Consider the following 21,348-nt stretch of genomic DNA (forward strand, 5'->3'; position numbering starts at 1 on the left):
AGCCGAACCCTATCCGGCAGCCTTTCTGAGGAAATAAGGCAAGATTTGAGAAAGAGGGGGAGTCAGCTGCTTAGGCTAAAACAAACAAACAAACAAACAAACAAACAGAACGAAACAAAAACAACGCCACAAAAAAATAAATGCAACAACAACAACGACAACACCAAAACAGTAGTCTAAAATCTCCCTCGCCATATTAGATGTAGAGGTAGGCCTGCTTAGCCTGGGAGAAAAAGGATACATGTAGACAAATGAAAATAAGCAAATAGTAAAGTAACAAATTAATAAATAAAAGTAAGGAGAATGTGGGAAAAAAAGTGAAAAATAAGAGAAAGATGGCTCAAAAAGGTCATCACGTTTGCATGGATTGAAGGACGTAGCCTTTGAAATTCTTGAAACAACAAATAATAGTAGCTAAATATTGTTTATTTCTGTTTCATCTCGATTGTTACCTCCAAGACAGACTGTGAAATTCCTTGTAATGAGTAAATGGGACGGAATGATGGGTCAGTATAGGAAAGGTCCATGGTGTCTTCGTGATAAAAGTTCGATGAATTCCATGACCAAGAATACCGAGTCCCAGATCCATTATGACAATCCGTGATTCTCCCTAGTGAACAAATGAAAGAGCCAATTGATATGGAGAATAAACTACATGATAATTTATTAAATTAATAACTGCACTCTCGTCACATGATAAGTACGAGACTAGTTTTGGAGTCTAAGAGAAACGCTTAGGTAGCAGATGCAATTGGTTTTATTAAGGCAGTTCAAATTATAATGATATACACTGCATAAATGAGGTCATAAAACAAAAAATCTACCATATTGTCTGCTGTATGGTATAATCGAAGGAAGACTGTAATAAACACTTAATGACTGGTCCCGAGGGACACAGTTAAATTTTGTTTCCCGAGAATCTCACGAGGGACCAGTCTTTAAGTGATTTGTTATATAGCTGGTACATTTAAAGGCTGGAAATTCTATAAAAACCTCGCTGTGACGGGGGTCGTTGGTCAACGTGCACTGTTACCCTTTGACGTCATAGATTTATATCATGTTTCCCTCTCAGAGATTTTGACGGGAAACAGTTTCATTGTTAGATTTCATGTGACCTCGAAGTAACCAATGAGAGCGCTCGCCGTTAGGAAGAAATTTATATTTCCAGCTATAAAAAAGCGCAAATGTTTCCCTGACGTCAAACGACGTATAGGTGCTAACTTTTGCCAAGTAATGAGTTTATTTATTTTATTAGCCAATTGTGTCATGAAACAAGAGCACGACCACTGATTAATATACTGATTGCCACAAAAACTATATAGCGATAAGGATCAGACTGGAATTCAAGTAAAATTTATTCCAGGGATATTTTCCAGATTTTATTATTATTTTGATTTATTAACCTATTGGCAGCTCGTTTTTGTGTCAAAACGTTTCTGATCCACGTTAACCAGTTAGGCGAAACTACAGAGCCATGTTTTTCCAGGAGACAGCAGGCTTCATTTCTAATTACTTCATAGTTTCAAACTACAGAATCATTCATGTGGCACAAACTTATTGATTTAAACTAATCATTCGTACATGACTCTGCAAACTGCACTGCTCCCTCATAAGCTTCGCCATCCGGTCCCAAGAAGTCATTTGTGGCGTTGTTGTCCATAAATCCACACAGCCCCTCGGTATGTCCTTTGTAGGCAACAGTTGGAGCGTATAGAACATTCAAATATTGCCTTCCCATAGCGCGGCTGTGTTTAACATCAATGGTAACCGTGACACCTAAAAAATAATTAAGGTGTACAATAAAAAGTCAGCTCCTACAATACTCGTCAAAATCGTTTGCATTTCTACTACCGCAATGTTGATTTGGGTATTACAGTCGTCTCAGTGCTTCAAAATACGTGTGGCTCTCCGGCAATGCATTTTAATTCTAAAAGTTGCAAAAAACTTTTGAGAAACTTTCTTTCGAGGAGTTGAATTAATTAGGGTTGAAGTGATGTAGTCACGTGAAATGTGACGTCATAATGATATTCAAAGAGCAATTCAAAATGGTGTAGGAATGGTTGATTACAACTCAGTTTTAACCATGTTTAAATGTTTGTTTTACCGTATGAATTTTTTCTGTGGCCTGAATGGAGAGAATTTTTAATTTCTGAAAAAGATATTAAAAGGTGAAAAGTGTCACGTGACCTATTTTGCTTAATTACTAATTAAATAAAAACTTGAGTCAACCATTCCGGTAAGAGTCAAGCGAGAAGTGATGATACAATAACAAAAATACGGTATTTGATACATACTGTATGGCATCTCGCCACCAGGATTTTAGTTTTCTTTTCTTTCCTGGATTCGACCATAAGTGGTCACGTGACACAGATATCTGATTTCTTACCTTAAAGAAAAATTAAGGTTACCGATTTTTCCGAGGTTGCCAAATTTTCGAAGGTTCTGATAAATTTTCACAAAGTTATGATCAGTATAAGAATGTATGCAAATTAGCATCAGGCCATGCCTTAACATGCTTGAGTGGCGTCAATTTGTTTTTTACAGTAACAAAAGTCCTAAAAAGTCAAATATTGCAGGTAAAAATGAACAAAAAACAACATCATTTATGCCATTGATATTGATTTGATGATGTAGCTAGTTGCATTAAAAATCCAGTCAACAAAAGCATATCGTCCCGATACACATAGTAAGTAACTGCAGCGGTTTAGAAAGCTTTTGTTTCAAACAACTAGATTAAACAGTATGTTCCACGGCTTAAGATTCTAACGATTACAACATGACATCCTCGATTCAATACTCATCAATACATTTTTAAATGCAAGTCTGAAAGTTAGGAAATGATTCCCGAGAATACTTGCCTGACTCGTATTCCAGCGATATGAGAACAACGCTGTTCTCTTCTTCTTCAAATGTGAAACGTACTTGACGATCAAGCAAAACCGAGCCGTTGTTTATCGCAATAGGTTGTGATGAGTTATCCGTGACATTTATCAGGATTCCATCCACTCTGTTTAACAACAAGAAATCACCATGATACAGTTTTCATGGACATTAGAAGTTTGCAAAGTGTTCAGTTCTGAAAAAATATTTCATCGGACATTGAATCTTCTAGCATATTGCTGCAAAATAAACAAACAAACAAACAAAAACAAGACAAAACAAAACAAAACAAAACACTATCCGAACTTATAGCAAAATTCGTTGCATCGCTCTGTGCGTTTTGCAAACTTCGAAGGAATTAAAGCTTTTTCCGTTCCGTCCATCATCTTAGCGGACCTCGTAGGGAACACATGTTTACTTGCACGAGTTCAAAATGTCATGGTTTGGACTCGTGATTGGTGGATTTCGCTCCGTTTTGATTGTTTCGTGTTTCAAGGTTCGTTGCTTTGTGATCGTCCTGTTTCTGGCATTAATCGACTAGATAAGATTGCTTCGCAGATTTTTCTGCTCTTTCTTATTTTTGTCAAGAATAGAGAATAGAGCAACGTCTCCCTCCTTCCTTCGACAAAAATCCACTGACCATCGCGATTTCCTTCGCTATATTCTTGAACAGTCTAGAGTCATTCTCAGCCAAGCTGGGAGAACACGTTACATTGTGATTTGCATTAACCCCGCCTTCAGTAAAATGTTTGACGGAACCGAATAACCCAAAATCCCTTTGAAGTTTGTAACACGCGCAGCGCGATACAACGAACTTCACTGTAACAGTCCTTTTCGTTTGTGTTATGTTAGTAACATACCTAACAACGGGAGAATCACGAGGTCTGTCTGTTTTGATTGTCATGACTGTAAATAGGCTGTGGCCAGCTTTCAGTGCAACTCCTCCAATCAGCGAGGCTCGCTCGTAGTAAAAGAAACGATACTGGAGTCCAAAGTCATTACGTAGGCTTTTACAGCCCCAGAATTCCCCAATACCAAAAAAGTCGAAATTTACACCTAAAGACGACGAAATGCAATTAATATTTAAGAAGATGTCACCATAACTTGAGAGAGCGCTTTAATAACAAAGGATGTCCTTACCATCTAAAGTTTCTAAGTGTGGGTCGCCACCCCCTCTTGCAGATATTCTTTGACAGTATTGACCTTCCCATCCTCCAAAACACTCACATACTGCGCCGCAGTTTGGAGCAATGACAGGTTTTCCATTACCAGAGCAATCTAAAAATGATAAACGTTACTTAAGTTGTCGGTTTGACATATGAAAAGCAGAAATGAGAAGAAGAAGCACATACACAAACCAGCAGTATCGGCCTTGCATTGAATTCCCAGACAAACGAACTACCTCTGAGAAGATCACACGAACCAATCTTACCCCGTCACAGAATCAAAACTCTATAAAAGCACAATTGCAAGCGGCAGTGTATGTGGATATTTATCAATCATGCAACTAATTGCTTTATCAATCTAACATTGCATGTTGACAGAGGACAAGTCACAACTTACTATGTGCTGTTTTTTTTTTAAGTATTTCCGTTAGAAATGTTTTGTTTCTTGATTGCTTTTTGCTTTTAACCCTTTAACGACCGCTTATTAGTCATTTTCGTTCCATGTGGAACGATGCACATTTTCCTTTCTGAATTCATTTCACTTAAGGGAGAAAGATCGCAATAGTCCTTGGCATGTGTATTTGCGGAAAATAAAATTGCAGCTTAATTGCATCCAATTAGCAGGAAAATGTGCCCCTTGAGTTCCAAATCTCATTTTTAGCAATGTTTATGCTAACTGGATGAAAACCACCCCAACAAGGAGGATTCAATCCAAAATGCCTTGTTTTTGTTTTTCGCTACCAACTTCAATCCTCAATAATTTTCTGTAATTTCTGGTTGCCCTAATAAAACATACAGTGCATCCTTTTTCAAATTTTATTGTAGCTCTCTCTTCCCTCACCCTACACAATGTTGAAACTCGGAAGAAATTCTGGATACACACGTTCAACGTTGTTTGTGTGGTGGAGAAGGGGTTGGTCATGTTTGAATTGAAAAATTCACCACAAATGTAAAAGTGTCCCAAGACTTTTGTCCATGATTGTAGCTGGCGGTTGCTAAAGGATTAATTCTGATTGATATCTCGGTTTGTCTGTCGTATGATGATCAACTAGAGCATTTTCTTTAACTTGCTCTTTTCAAAATTGGGCAAAAATGTCACTTAATGAGGCTGCATATCAACTTATGCGTTGCCAAACATGAAGTTTAAAAAAGTTATAAAACTATGAGATCTAATACTTGGATTTTCCTCTACATACTTTGATTAGGCCACATGTCAGGCTGTGCACAGTTTGGTCCTGTTCTGTTCCCAGCACAGACATGTTCTCGTCCGCATTCTGGTCCAGGGTTTTTACCATTACTGCAGATTTAAACACAATGAAAATTTGTTTTTGTTCGTTACATTCTTATTCTGCAGTAACTGTTATACTTTTTAATTTACGTAATTTTACTTACTTAATAGCCAACAGCAATTAATAATATATAGATTTAGCCAGAGCTAAAAGCGAAGGTCCTGCTTATGCATTTTAAATTTACTGCAGGCAAAGGACTTTTGAAAAGACAACAAATCTATAGAGTGTTTTCACATGACGTCACGGCGGCTATATTGGTGTCCCAAAACAACTAAATGAAACGGCGGCCATGTTGGTGTCTCAATCGCTTTCTTTTGTTCCAATAAATTTGCATGAATGCTGGCCACGTGAGTAAAAACGCTCTATACTTAACTTTGCGGGAAAACCATGACTGAAAAACATAAACTTGAGCCAGCGATCAATTAAAAGGTAACAACTGGTCAGCGGAAGACGTAAAAAAACACGTGACCTCGATGAGTTGGCACCTGAGCCCGCGATCGTTCGTGTGACTCTGGTCAGCAGATACGCTGTTTTTACACCTGTCAATTCACCATAATATGGATGTCTATTATCAGGTTACAGGCTCTTACACTAGATAGAAAATTTGACTTTTCACTTTGGTTTTCCTGTGGTGCAGACGGACGGGTGAACGGGCGTACGGTCACTGATTACCAGAATTTCTCGGATGGATAGATTAACAAATTTCTCAGGTATGGGGCTCCGCTCGCGCGCGAGTGGAGCTACGCTATTAGTTCTACCTATCACTATATTAAAGGAAAATACTGCATTTAAAACGCACGATAAGTATAAACTAAAGAAGAGGGTCATCAAAGACGGTTAGACACAAATTAGGAGAAAAGTCAAAGAAGAGTACTTGTTTTTGCCGCTATTCTGTCCTCCTCCTGGCCCAGAATCTGGCCTTGGGGACGGAGTCGGATCCTCGGGCCATTCTGGTAGAGGTGGTCTACCAGGAGACGGTCCGCTATCTGTGGGTCCCACACATTTCTACGAAACAAAACAAAGACAACAGCAACGTTACGATAATCTTTCGCTCTTAGTCTATGAGGGAGCGCTGGATATCGAATGATAAATACCCAACAACGAAGAGGATACTTCCAAGTTGATTATCAGCATTTGATTTATTGTAAGCCGGAGAGGAATTAATATTATAATGAAGACATTAACAGGCTGCACTATTAAAACTTTATTTTTCAAAGAGAATCGGAACTGTTCCCTCTTACGTTGATGACACTAAGATAAATTTCTCGTTTGCGTCAAAAGACATTAATTCATGTCTACGCCAAGTTGCTGAGGATCTCCAACATGTTGCAGAGTGGTGTTGCGCCAACCACCTTTTGATTAGTCCTGACAAAACCAAGTTTGTCCTGTTTGGGGTGAGGCAACTTCTCTCCAAGGTCCCCAGTAACATCCCTGTTCCTTTCCTTGATCAAGATCTAGTACCTGTAGCTGCCGCCAAGGACCTCGACGTCACACTTGACTCGAAAATGACCTTCAATGGCCATATTGCTTCACTAACCTCCCATCTTTTGTCAATGTACATCAGTTCAAATAAATCGGGTACCACACTTGTTCTCTAAAGATGTACTGTATATTATCCTAAATTCCCTAGTATTTAGCAAACTTTTCTATTGCTCCACCGTATGATCTGGAACTTCTAAAGGAAACATCCATAACTGCAACTTATGCAAAACTTTGCCCGCCTTATGCTTACTAACATAAAAACGTTCTATCCCATTACATAGTCTTACATGAACTTGGCTCACCATCGAAGATCTACTACGCTTTCGTGACGTTACCATGATCTTTAAATGTCTTAATGGTCTTGTGTCCACATACTTAAGTACTAAGCTTGTAAAACGCTCACTCGTATTGCACTATAGCTAGACAGAGCAATCAACTTATTCTCTCTCCCTGCGGAAACTCCGCTGCACAGCGTGCTTTCCGCTTCATGGCTTCTAAATATTGGAACAGTCTTTCCAATGGTATTAGAAACTCTGCCACTATTGAGGTTTTCAAAAGGAGTGCCAGGCTTGAGATAACTGAATCAGAATGCGGGAATAGAACATTTACCCGTGGTTTGTTGATATTTTTTAATTAACTCTATATTTAGCTTTTTAAATTTCATAACTGTAGTTCTAGCTTCAAATTCAATAGACCTATTCGGCTAACTAAACGTTGTACCCAATTCAAACCCTTTGGGGATAAAACGTTTCGTTTTAGGAATTTCCATATCATTTAAATGTGAATGCGACATTATAATGCAAATACAGTACACAAAGAATCTTGACCCCAGGAGATTTGAATTGGGTACAACATTGAGTTAGCCGAATAGGTCTATTCAGTAACTTAAGTTCGACTTTCATACTGGTATTTGTTAGTTATTTTATACATTAGTTAGCCTAAAGAGTTCTGCAAATTTACTCTGAAAAACCCAATTAGGAGAATTAATAAAATGAATTGTATTGTATTGTAACTGTCACACGTTTATCAAAACTGCCAAATTTGTTTTTGTGTACTGATCTGAATAAATTAAAAAGTATAAACTCATCAAAATGCTTGAAATAGACCCTTTGCAGCTAGCCATTCTCGTGGTACAAAACAGCCATACTGGGACGCAAAAGTCGCACTGGGACAGGACAAACAAAGGAAATTACCATTTAAAATTTTGTATGCCTTTTTTTGGTCTTGCCCCAGTGCGACTTTTCCGTCCCAGCATGGCGGTTTTGTACCACGTGAATGGCAAGCTGCAAAAGGCCTATTCATACTGGCCCCTGGTCGCCGTGTTAAAAGGTTGTATAAAGCGTGCCATTTGCTTGAAATCGCTACCCCTGGTTCTGCTGAATGAGAACCGAAGCTAGAGAAAACTAGATTGCTATGGTGGGTGAGCTTTTAGCCTGTATTTGCAGCTAAGGGCTGTCGGCTGAACAGGCTACAGAGGTATTTTGGAGAGGGGATTATGAATAAATGCAAACATGCTTGACTTCCATGGTTTTTTGTCGAGGTAATTTCATGTCATTCCTTTTATACTGTGGTGTTTTCTATGTTTTTCCCATTGTTGCCGCATTTTCCGGCAGTGTAATTAATTTATCTTTTACTGTACTTCACGACAGAAGTGACTTTTTTCGTTAGTCGCCATTGTGCCCGTGTCCGCCAGAAAAAAACATATATATAATGATAATAATAACAATGTTAAGCTCATGAGCCTGCTCCCATGATCCAGATAAAATGCAGAAAATCCAATAACCATAGTCCAGTTTTTATTAAAAGGATTAAGCCAAGCCCAAGAGCACAGCTCCTGATAGATAATAGCAGTTTGCCTGAGAAATGAACCTTGATTGAAGCGTTGCAAAGAAATCCTCAAATCTAATTAACTTAAGCTTTGTGTAACTTCATTCACAACAACTTTTGTTAAACCTGAATGGAAATGTTTGCTTTCTTTTTCCACTCCCTGGTGTGGTCGTCAACGTAAGTAACCTTCAACGTTTGTGGTTTATCGCCAGAGTAGAATGAGCATGATCTTCCAGGTGAACGGAATCTTGAATAGGACTGTTGTTGACAATGACTGACGTCTTTTTGTGTAGCAAAAATGTCTGCAACGTTTTGAACACTGTTTTTCAAATCTTTAACGTTGCTACTAAAAATAGGTGTCACTTATGACGACAAACTTTCAAGAAACGTCAAAAATAATGGTAAAAATTTAAAGAACTTTTTTCTCTACTTAAGATGTTCTAATGTCTTGCTTCACTTGGAATATAAACTACTCCTCTGTGAGTCCCGCTAGAGACCACGTGCGTGAGGACCCAAATACAAAGTTTGCTGGCAGGCTTAGTGTATTTCCATTGTGATAAGCAGCCAGAGGGTGTAAAGAATCTCCAGGCTTACTCCGAATACCCCTTCAGTGGCTAGTCTAGATGGCCACAACAGGGGTGCCACCCATCAACGTACACAAGAATAACCACCAGACCAACTAAACAGCCTATGTAAAAACCAGGTACAGTCAGATGGACGGAGAAAGTGGGCTCGCCAAAAAACCGTGAGTTGTTGAAATACTAGCTTCGTGGCAACCCATAACAAAGATTTTTAATCTGCTAAGGTTAGAGGAATGGCAGTACTCCGCCTATTGGATTTCCCTATCCAGTACAGCAAACATGATGTTGATGATGATGATGATGATTATTATTATTATGATGATGATGACGATAATAATAATAATAATAATAATAATAATAATAATGATAATAATAATAATAATAATTATAATAATAATAATAACAGCTATGTAGAAAGTATGGGTTAGAGTGTAACGATAAGTGGTATGACCACCATCTCTTACAAGTTGCGGAGAACAGAGAAGTGAGGAAAATTAACAATTTATTATTCTTTGAAATAGAGGTAAATATTCCTAAAGACGCTATTCACCGAGATTGACAAGAATAATTGTTTTAGTATATGCACACGAAGTGATCTCAACAAAATCAGAAAGGAAACCATTAAAAAGTACGATTTGATTTGCGGAGCAAATCATGCGTGAAAGATATGCATGTAGCGGTATTAAATTAAACCTGCGCAAAAGTGATGTTTTTACAGAACTTCCAAACATGGTAATTCTCAAGTTTGCAGCTTCGTAAGGGCGTAAATGGAACCGTTAAAAGTTTGATTTGTTTCCTCACTTGAAACGAAAAGTAAAGCTTTGTTACTTTCTGTTAACTTTCCAAGTTAGTGAAAAAGGTTTCTTGTGTCGTTCTTCGATTTTTGGGCAAAAGTTTCCCTGTTAGGAAACGCTGAGTTCACAAAACATCCTCTTCTACTTGAATGAACAGTGGTTGTGAACGTACATTTTATCGAGCAAACAAAAACATAAAAAGTGAATGGGAAAACGCTGTTTTGAATCCTTGGAAGTCTTTTCTTGGCTTAAAAAACATCAACCCTACCCTAGGATTTCGTCGACTTTGTAAAGATCGTCTCTAGAAAAATTGGAAAAACACCGAGCTCACACATTATCCACTCGCTAGGAGGTCAATATTGTTGAATAGCCCGAGATAGCGAACTAATCATACTGCTTTTAACACCACGATCACTGCGTGTGTATATAACTGATTCAATAAAAGTTGCTTTGGGTATTGGGAATTGGGAAGCTATTGTTTGGTGTTCACTCAAGTAAATCATTGTATTGTTCCGTTCGCCCGAATGACCAGTTACCAAAGCAACCTTTTTTGATTTAGCCGTATACAAACTTGGGATATGCACTACTTTTACGGATAAAAGCGGCTGAAGCGCAATCGTCCAGTTATTACTGTAATACACAAAGACACACAGGAGTGGACAGTTATCGACATTGCTGTGCCAGCGGACTGAAATATCCTTACTACCGAGGAGGAACTAAGATGGAAAAGTATCAACACCTAGCTCTCGAAATTAAAAAATTCCCAGAACCACGAGAGTGAGAATAATACCCATCCTGATTGGTGCCGTTGGAAGTATCTCAGGGAATGGAAAGGCCTGGTATGGGAGGTTGGCAGCCATCCTTGGTACTGCCCATATCTTGCGGAAAGTGTGATGTCTCTAAGCCGCGGAGACATGGCTGAGAATTCCCAGAAAAAGAACTGGAGAGGATCACACCATAATAATGATAAAACTTTGAGCATGAAGCGTCTTTTTCCTTTTTTTTAGCTGCCTCATGTTTTTCAGTGTTGTTGAAAAAATGCGTTTGTTATTAACTCTGTACTCACCTTTTCCATTCCAACTGGGCAGATGCAGGTACTGAAATTCCAAAGTAAATAATAAAGCCAATTAAAAACATATTTTCTGTTTGTCATGGAAACATTAACAAGGGAAAAAAAAACAACTGGAAGAAACTTTGAGATGGATCGAAAATAACGGAAATAGACCGAACTACAACAAACAAACGAAGGAACAAAAAAAGTAAAGAAAGTTTACGGAAACGGGATACAGAGTTTACCGCGCTCAAGTTAATTGCCGTTATTATTCATTCAAAATATTTCCTCAGCACACGCATAATTTACCATAACCAGTTACTGATGATAAAATTTGGAAGAATTTTGTGTTTAACGAGAAAATGACGTCAAAAATGCACACTTCTACAGGTTAATGCACCGTTAACCGAGAAGACCTGGGGAAGAGTTTGAGTTGTTTGGTTGTGAACTTGAAAAATGGAGGACATTTCACTCGTTTCAAGAGGAAGAACTAGGCGAAAAAATGGCTAAAAACATGGCAAGAACAGCAAGAAGACAACTCGAAGGGCGACATCTGCTATTTGGAGAATATTTGCGGAGCTGAACAAACCTGAACGTGCACTATCGAAGATGAACTTAACATCGATGGATCGATGGAGGTAAGCATTTTTAGCGATTCTTTTAAGCTAGGAATTATTTTGAATGAATAATAAAACAATCATTGAATTCGGCTTTCGTATCATATGAAGAATTATGGAGATCTCGGAGGATTTTATCCGCCTCGGCCTACGGCCTCGACAGATAACGCCCTCCTCGATCTCCATAATATTTCATAAGATACTCAGCCTCATTCATTAATTGTTAAATAAACGTTTTCGACTTTTCCTGAAATTTATTTTGGTGCACAACACTTTTTTGTACCAATCCTTATGCGTGGTGATTCATTATTATTGATTATTATTATTATTATTATTATTATTACTATTTTTAATGGAAGCTACTTGTTACTTTTTTTAATAAAATATTTGAATTTTTGTTAAAGTTACTCAAAATTGACATAACTACACAGATGGTGGCTAAAGAAGTTTTACCCAGTTTCCTGTCCTACGTTGAAATAACTAATCAATAAACCAATTGCGTCCCCTAAAAATTCTCGCCCTCAAGCTCAAAATGACCATTAAAACAACCACTTACGTAATAATTATATTACGCAATAAAAATATAATGTGAGGTGTTGAATCCCTACACCAACCCGCCTCCCACCCACGAGTAAAAAGTCAATTGAAGAACGTTTTATTTGATCTAGGAAGTGTTTCAATGATTAGGGAACTTTCAAAGCTTACTTTTTATCACTCTTGATGATGATGATTTTATATATAACGTACATTGTTATAAATTTTGAGATTAATATATGTTGTGTACGTCTACTTGATCTTTGCCTACCTTGGGCGTCTCACTAAAGAAAATCTCAGGCGTTTTGTTAACACTAATTCTCTTCCAACAAATGAAACTGAAACACCAAAATCAACGCCAGGAATACCAAAAAGGCCTTGAATTCGAGCAGGAGTTCTTCCGTGGCATTGACTGGATGGATGAGTTATTGATATTCCTCCTTCAAGTGGTACGCTTGCAAATATCCGGACAGAGAGGTCCACAAAATCCACAATTTTTCCCACTAGCAACAACAGAATTAACTGTGTTAACAAGGCGCAGGCTCTAATCCTGGTCATAGATGATGCGGATTAATAGTATCGTTTTTCATTAATTATATTTATTTTCCTGTTTTTGATTGGCTTAAATGTTCGCTTTTTTTAAAGGTTTCAAGGGATGTAGGCGAGGGGGGGGGGGGGTGGGGGGTGGGGGGTGGGGCGGGGAACTCATCATGGAGACCCGATGCCGATCAATGCTGGCACAATATCAGGTCTACCAACAAATAGTGGGAAGAGGATACTCGACAACCGGAATGTACCCCCGGCATGCAAAAGTTATGGTAAAAAGGTTTAAACCATATTATGTTAGAATTCTTTGGACTTGCAAATAGTTGGATTGCATACTTTGATATACGTAAGTCACTTGAATTTACGAGAGTATTAAAGTAAACAAAGCAAACTTGCGAGGCTGAAAGAAACAAACTGCTCTGGAATTTGGAAATAAATAAGGATCATCGCATTTTCCTGTGATTTACATGTAGCTTTTGTTTGTATAGGAAAGAAAGAGCTTGCCTTTTGAACCGCCTTGAGTGACTGTTCAACGCTAGGATATATAGGAGGGTGAGAGAGAATGGACCTCTCCTTAGGAGAACTCTATGTCCTTTTTCTGAGTTCTTCAAGCCTTGTTCACTCATAAATGAATTCCCCCCTTCCCACCAAACTATAAAGTACAAATACGATGCCCTCCTCAGTTGCGTCATTAGCAAAAGACCCTAGATAAGTAGAAACAAGTCAAACGCTCTTACCTAACCTCTTGAACACATTTGTGGAAGATTTGGTTTCCCAGCTTGGTGCTACTGGCATTTCGATAGAAATTGTAGGCGTTACTGTGATACCTAACTGTGCTCCAATCTTGAGCTTAGGATTCGGCTTATTCCAGCCCGAATTAAGTCTGATCTGTGAGGATCAACATTCCACATACCCATGAAAGATCACAACTACCTATAACAAGGCTATCACATGGGGGCTACGATCACAAGATAGTAGTGTGGCAGAAAAGTGTTGCTAGAACTTAACGATAATTTTTTTGAATTAATGTTCAGTGTTTGCTACTATTTCTTAAAACATAGTTTTGCCTTTTAAGTCAACGATGAGTAATTATTATTTATGAATTACGCAGGGAGAAATATTCACTTAAAAATATTTATGTTCTAAATTTTCGTACTCTAACGCGTTACAGCCTATCAAATCGGCGAGAGAAAATTTTCTTGTGAAAACAATCTTTCTTCCTATCCGAATCGCGAACGATGTTTTTAATTTCATGCGTCAGAGAAAAAAACAAAACGAAAAAAATAACAGAAATAAAAACAAAAACAAATCGTCCAAACAGAGCATGAGTTTTCAACCTGACAGTGTTTATATCATTCTCTCTGCGGTCATTAAAAAAATATACACATTAATATTATCATTATAGTATAGTTTTTTTTGTTTTTTTCTTTTTGCAATAAAATTGGTATAGATAGGTAAAAGAGTTTTTTTTCCAGTAAAACGCTATTAGAAATCCCGAAATAGAAGAGAAAAGCTAAGAAAACTCTGTCACAGAGGGATTGTACAGAGAACAACGAGACGAAAATAATATATATATATATGTAAAATAATATAAAAAATATAAAGCTAAAAAGGCGTGCTGAGTGACACGTTTAAGTAAGTCTTGAACTTTATCAGCTTTTTTTAATTCAATTAAGTGGAAAACTCTCATTCAGTTTTGCACTTAGGTTGAGTCAGAACAAATAGTGAAGTGATAATTCCAAACGAAATTTGGAGTCCCTCCTTATACAGACAGAACTACTTCGCCGCTGATCATCAACGAGCTTTGCAATTCTTCTTTGTAAAGACAGGAGTACCTCGCCACTGATGAAAGGATAGCTTTATAAAACCAGGCTTTTTTGTCGTTTTTCTTTTTCTTTTCTTCTTTTTTTTTAACGAAATTGATTATCTATGAAGAAATTTCGATGACTACATTTATTTTCAACTAATCAAAGATCGGAGGGCTGCGGGAGCAGGTAATTCGACTTCACTTGGTTAGAAACCTTAGCTACAACTTAGGATAATCAGCCTATCGTCAAATTTTGACGTTTAGTTAGTCTTTCAGTGGCGTTTCTAAGTGCAGATTTATTTGGTATCTTTTTGTTGGTTTTAACTATTTCTTTTTCGGAATAGATTGGTGATCCTGACTTTTTCATTAAGCATTATAACATAATCCTAACCGTTCGTTGACTTATATGGCAGCTCTTTGTACTCCAGCGACATACACCTCCTAGTACAATTCTTCCATTGGCTGATACAGAATGGTGTAGACTTCCCTAAAAGAAAAATGAATTAACTTGGGATGCCCTAAGAATCCTGTAAAAAGAAGAAAAAAGAAAAAGAAGGAAATGGCCTGGGTATCTTAGTTAAGATGCATCAATTACAGTCCGTGTCTTTGAATAAACTTACGGACACTTCAACTGTTCCGTGAGCTGTTATTTCCAAGAATAAACCCGCAGGGACTGGTATCACTCCAAAACGAATGATTTTAGTTCTCCCAAGCTGCTTTTTAAACTTTGGCCCAAGTCTTCCGGTATGGCTGAAAAAACAATAAAGATGAGTAGCAGCTTTACAATCCAAACAGCTTCATATGTCTTGCCTTAGCGCAAATAACTGGAATGGAATTTTCTCGGGGGAGACATTTTGATCCGTCAGAGAAATTTCTGGCCGATGCCAAGAACATGATTTAAAGCCTCTGGAATAACCCTTAGGCCTCAAATGTAATAAATGACCCTAAATGTGATAAAGGTCCTAAGTGTAATCACTTTTGGCCCTAAATGTAATCAAGGTCCTAAATGTAATAACTTTTGGCCCTAAATGTAATAAAGGGTCTAATTAGTATAGGTAATAGCATGATTTGTAGTGATACTTGGCATAAATACCAAGAGTGGTATTTTAAAATTGTTATACACAATTTTACGAGCCACTAGGCGAGTGAAATTTGAGACAATTTTGAAATGTCACGGGTGGTATTTATGCCAAATATCACGTACAAATCATGCTATTATTTCTTTATACTACTAACCGCAAAGGTTGTGTAATTTTCACATGTAGGTATCTCAAATTAAGCTGAAATACCACTGCTCTAAGCCAATCAAATTGCAGAAATTTCTCATGTAGTAGTATAATATGTGTAATAGGTTTTAGCCCTAAATGTAATGGAAGTCTTAACTGTATAAAGGTATGTAGTTACCCTGGGTACCAGAGGTTTTTCTCGCGTGCGGAGGGAATTTTCGGTGTTAGCCGAAGGCCGAAACCACGAGCGGCGAAGACGCGAGAAAAACCTCTGGCACGGAGCGGTGCTTTTTCCGTCCCCGTTGACCTTTGCGCTTTTTTATCGGATTACATTTACGCCAATCAGATTGAAAGTCTCCAACTGTGATCACGTGATCCGGCACGTGAAGAAGTGTCCAAAGACCCACATTATCCTTAGCAAAACAATTTCGAGTTTAAAATTCATTGCTTTAAGAGCAATCATGACTGGGTCACATCGCAGTTCTCCATAGCAGTTTAAGCTGCAATCCATTCTTCGAGATTGGGATCTGAAAATCATTATCCGTGAAAAATTGTTTTAATATCCTGCTAAAAACGCTAACGAGATGGGCCCAGCGTGATAAAACATTGCAGGAAACCATCACTTTCACGGATAAAAGCTTAATTGTGTTGAATAAAATTAAATACTCCAATTGTTTGCTCATAGCTTTTAAATTGTCTCTCTAGTGCATTGCTTATCATGCTCTTTCAAAACTTTCCAAAGCCAACACACAACACAACCACAACACTTCTCGCGAGTACACTTAAGTCATGTCAACAGCAAAGTTGGAAATATTCTTTCAGGTACTGGTCTATTCTTGTCAACCAATTGTAGCATCTGTTAGATTCAAAGTCCCTCAGGTGGTCGTTAGTAGCCAATCAGCCGTCTTGTCCAAAATCTGGACCAACTGATTTAACCGTGCTAACGATTGGATCGGCGCCATCAAAGCAATAGCGCTCTGCTCCAGAGGCTTTTCGCGCGGTTCACTATAAAGACTTGTCCGAAACCGGAAACCGCGCTAGAAAAGTCTCTGGCACCCAGGGTAGTATGTAGTATAACAGCCCCAAACTTGATAAAGTCACTGACTGAAACATGCGACGGTCTGACGAGAAATTAATGTTGTAGCTAGCTGGCGATTCACTTTCTTCGCCCTATTGTAGTCTACATAGAACTAACTATTAAGACCTTTTTACAATAAAATAACTATTCGGCCAAAGGGCCATTTACAGTTCATGTCCATTAAACATTCTTTTCAGTTATTAATGACAATAAAAATAACAACGATAATGATAATATCAATAATAATAATTTGTTACTCAAATGGCTATCTAGGGGATCTGCCTGGGGTATTTAGTGTTTGATATTCCCTAGACACATTCTGGCGCTCAGTTAACCTGTAATAAGGCTAAAAGTAAACACTATGAAATCTTCTTATGACCCATAACAAAGAGCTGAAAGAATTACACTTGAGACCTTTACTGCATTTAGGGCCAAAAAGTTATTACATTTAAGACCTTTATTACATTTAGGGCCAAACGTTATTACACTTAGGGTCTTTATTACATTTAGGGTCATTTATTACATTTGAGGCCTCAAACCTGGTTAGATTAATTGTCAGGAGCTCCTCTGTTCTTCTAGTAAAATGTCTCCCCCACAATCCAACAATTTCTTCCAGATATTCCTTCTTGGCTCAGAGGCGCCTTTAGGTCTTTCGGGGGAGAGGACCGGGGAGTGTTATCGCTTATCTAGTATCTAGCTTAAGCTTTGTTATCGTTGGGCGCCAAAGCCTTCTTGTCATGTCTGAAAATACCGGATTTAGTAGCGTGGCTTCGCGACAAACAAGGGCCGTTTTGTGCACTTTTGAGTACAAGCACCAAACCTGGCACAGACGTTTTTTTGATCATTCCGGCCGGATTCAGAAGGGGTGCCAAGAAATCGGGCGTTCAGCTGGGAGGGGCGGAGTGGTTTTGTCGAAGTACCACAGTCTCTCACCATGCTCTATAAAAGGAAAATAAAACATCCGGAAACAAGTTTATCTTGTTTAGTGAAGGTAGGGAAGTACATTTTAACAAGATACTGGTAACGTTTATGTAGGAGCCTATTATCCCTATGAATAGATGCCTGGATTATGGTATTTTATGACGGGACAGGGTATGGGCGCGACCCAAACCGGGCCGGTGGTAGGGAGGAGGCGGGGAAGACACACTTTTAAATAAACCTGAATAAATGTATTTACAAAATATCATTTCGAAATCATCAAAGAGATTTCCCAGCCGATAGACCAAGCGTACGAGCAGAAGAAAGGCATCCTAAAAGGATCAAGGGAATTATTGGTGTTACCGAAAACCTAAAGGCGCTAAGGCGTTTGATGATAGCTGGGCCAAAGTGGGGCGCTGCTTAATGAATTTTGAAGATGACATCTGTTCCGTGATCCACTATCGAAAGGAGCAAGGAAAGCACTATAACCAAGATTAGTCCAAACAGAATTCCTTCCAGAATAACGTCAGGGATATTGCTAAAATCATCGCCGATTTTGGGAGTCCTTTCTTACAAGATAATTCTGTATTGATTACCTTAGATACGTGAAATAGTGCTAATGAATCCGATCCGTTATGCGTACTGGGCGAACTATCGAGGAAATCGGAGCTAAGCAGAACAAGAAATACGTGACACCTTTCATCGATAATAGAACTGCGGCTATCCATAGAAATTCCAAGTCATTGGCACTGTTTAAACGGCAACAGCCAAACAGGTATGCAAAGCGGCACAGACGCTTACAGCCGCAAAATTAGCGACTGCTTCTTATTCAGTCGTCTTTACACCGCCGTCGTTGTCCGGGCTTCTCAATTTACGTTCTACCAAGTCTGACCTGATTGAATGCTTGACTAAAAGGATAACACAGAATTTTCCACCAGAATCATATGATGTCAAGGTCTTTGAGTTAGCTGCATTTCTGGGCGATGCAGGAAACAAGAAAGAGTTGTTCCAGTTCCTCACTCTTCAGGTTAGCAGATACTCCTTCCCTGCCTACAAGCATGTAGTAATCATATCAGGTAAGGACTAGTAACGACGGTTTTACACCACATCACACGAATTTGACGAAATACGCGCTCTTAATTTTAAGTGAGGTTGTCATTTCATCTAACTCTTCCCGAAATATGCAAGTTTGTAACCAAGAGGAGGCAGACATGCGAATATTTGTACATATCAGGGATATGATGCTGTGGAGCACGTTTCAAAGTAAGTGCGGATCAAAACGGTAGATACAGATGAAGTAGTGGTCATTGTCATTGCGGAGTACAGTAACCTGTGTTTAATCCGGCTTGATGTGGGTGTCTGGATCTCCTTTGGCATGGGAAAACATTCCAGTATATATCAATCGACACCATCTGCGAAGCATTGGCGTCTAGAAAAGCGAAAGCGCTTCCGCTATTCCATGCTATCACCAGCTGCGATGCCACATCGTCCTTCCAGGAAAAAGGAAAAAAGTCTGCGTGGAAGTTACGGAAGCTTTTCTGTGCGTTCTGGACGGCAAGTTCACTCCGTTAAATGACAAATCTACGGCATTCTCTGTCATGGAGCGATTTGTTCCTGTCCTTTACGACAACGACAGTTCTGTAAGCAAGGTTAACGCCACAAGAAGACACCTCTTCACCCAGAAAGGGCGACCACTGCAAAGTGTTCCACCAACGTAGGTGTGTAGGTTCCACGTAGACTATGAATTCCTTTACGACCCGGTTTCTACACAGCTTTACCAGTCTAATTCGTCTTGTTTGGCCCTCATTTTACTTTCTAAGAGGCCCTTCTACATCACTTTAATAGAGCAGCGTACCAAGCGAGCGTCTAGATGACCTCAGAGAACCAGCAGAAAATTCCTCCTCCGGACGGGTTTGGCTAGAAGATGAGAAATAGCCCCTGGCAACCGGTTTGGACAAGATTACCGGAGGCGTCTAAAACGAAACTGAAGAGTAGGTTTAAGACTGAATGTACAAGCTGTCGTTGCAAATGATTAAAGGCAAACCTTCTGTGCACGAAGATTTGCAACTCCACTGACGCTTGTCAGAATTTCAACGTTTAGGAATTTATCGCTTAGTCTAAAGGCGGATTTAGGTTAGAGATCAATACGGTCAGATCTTGACTATTTTCTAAGCGTGTGCGGTAAGTTACGTTTATTAAATCACTACCTTTGAGTAGGTGTATTTTATTTAAGTGGACATTGTGTAAATAGTTTTACAATGATTTATTTAAGAATAAGTATATCTGCCCCTCTCCCACCCCCTACCGGCATTTTTGGCGCTGATACCACCCCTTTATCCTCATAAAACACCATAAATATCTCGTTCACTTCCTTTACTAAGCGATATAAACCTGTTTCCAATAGCTTAGTGACATATGTTACTTTGAAAAAATTACCCCTTCCCTCCCCCTCACCCTGAAGGTCCGATTTTTGGCACCCCTTCTGAAACTGTTCGGAATGTCCAAACGAACATCTGTGCCAAGTTTGGTGCTTGTACTCCAAAGTGCATTAAAAATTTCTTGCGCGCTGATTTGGGTATTTGTTTCATCAATAGGAAGACAGATAAGCGTTAAACATCTGTATGAAGAATATTACGCTAAAATGTTCCTCATATCAAAAAGTTAAAAAAAAAACAGTTAAAAAGACGAAGACGTTTCGTCTAACAACTAACATCATTATCAAGTCCAAAAATAAATGCTAGTTGCAAAATATAAGCACTAAATAGACAATGCTCAGTAAAAAACAAAACAACAACAACAACGGCAATTAGATGTCGAGAATGTTAGCTCAAACAAAGAGTGTTAGGAATTGATTGAGCAATAAGCTTAGATACAAACTTTGAAAGGTAAAATGGTATGTGCAAGCCACTCTGTAAGTCAAGTTTATTCAGAATGAATACATTAATTACAGTAGCGTTCTTTGACGTAAAGTGCTTTTCTTATCCTTTTTCCGATTGCAAAAAAAGCGCTTTGAATAATATCTTTGAAACTTTTTAAGCCGAAGTTGAAATAAAAACAACATACGTATAACGCCCACCTTCGATTTGAGTGCACAGTTCAGACAGCTAGATGGCATTCAGGAAGTGGAGGACCAAGAGATAATTTTTACGCTTTCCTTGACCTGAACAGCAACAGGCACACAATTTCTGCTCGAATATGCTGTTAGCAATCCTGACTGCAATCTCGCTCGAACTTTGGAAAACAAGTGACTTCTTAATTTATACAAGGCAGTGGCGTGACTCAAACCTGTCAATTTTCTAGCCAATGAAACTCCATTACTTTTTTTCAGTAGCCAATGAACAAGCGAAGCAATAAGATTGCGTTAGTGTAGAAAAGGTCATAAATTTGCAATTTGCATTTGGTGATATCTCTTCATTCCTCCCTGAATCTTGACTTTTTGGAGAGCAAATTGTTAACACAGTATTTATTCGATTAAAAGCAGCGGTGTTAATTAAATTCTCAGCGTTTCCGATGCGGCGTTTATTCGAGGGCGGCGTTTATTTTGAAATCACT

General features: G+C 38.6%; 1 protein-coding gene across 1 annotated transcript in view; it reads right to left on the reverse strand.

Annotated features, from left to right (window-relative positions):
* Window positions 1-21,348, reverse strand: part of LOC140922315 (uncharacterized) — a 61,320-nt gene that overhangs the window by 11,623 nt on the left and 28,349 nt on the right. The window contains exons 15-27 of the mRNA XM_073372309.1: window positions 15,195-15,324; window positions 13,505-13,655; window positions 12,493-12,724; window positions 11,086-11,116; window positions 6,264-6,340; window positions 5,945-5,961; window positions 5,805-5,820; window positions 5,243-5,343; window positions 4,021-4,158; window positions 3,741-3,936; window positions 2,859-3,007; window positions 1,582-1,776; window positions 453-610 (exon numbers count right to left, since the gene is read on the reverse strand). Of these exons, the coding sequence (XP_073228410.1) occupies window positions 453-610; window positions 1,582-1,776; window positions 2,859-3,007; window positions 3,741-3,936; window positions 4,021-4,158; window positions 5,243-5,343; window positions 5,805-5,820; window positions 5,945-5,961; window positions 6,264-6,340; window positions 11,086-11,116; window positions 12,493-12,724; window positions 13,505-13,655; window positions 15,195-15,324 (1,591 nt within the window). The remainder of the gene's footprint in view (window positions 1-452; window positions 611-1,581; window positions 1,777-2,858; window positions 3,008-3,740; window positions 3,937-4,020; window positions 4,159-5,242; window positions 5,344-5,804; window positions 5,821-5,944; window positions 5,962-6,263; window positions 6,341-11,085; window positions 11,117-12,492; window positions 12,725-13,504; window positions 13,656-15,194; window positions 15,325-21,348) is intronic.

This window comes from Porites lutea, chromosome 13 (genome assembly GCF_958299795.1).
Source record: "Porites lutea chromosome 13, jaPorLute2.1, whole genome shotgun sequence".
Taxonomy (NCBI): domain Eukaryota; kingdom Metazoa; phylum Cnidaria; class Anthozoa; order Scleractinia; family Poritidae; genus Porites; species Porites lutea.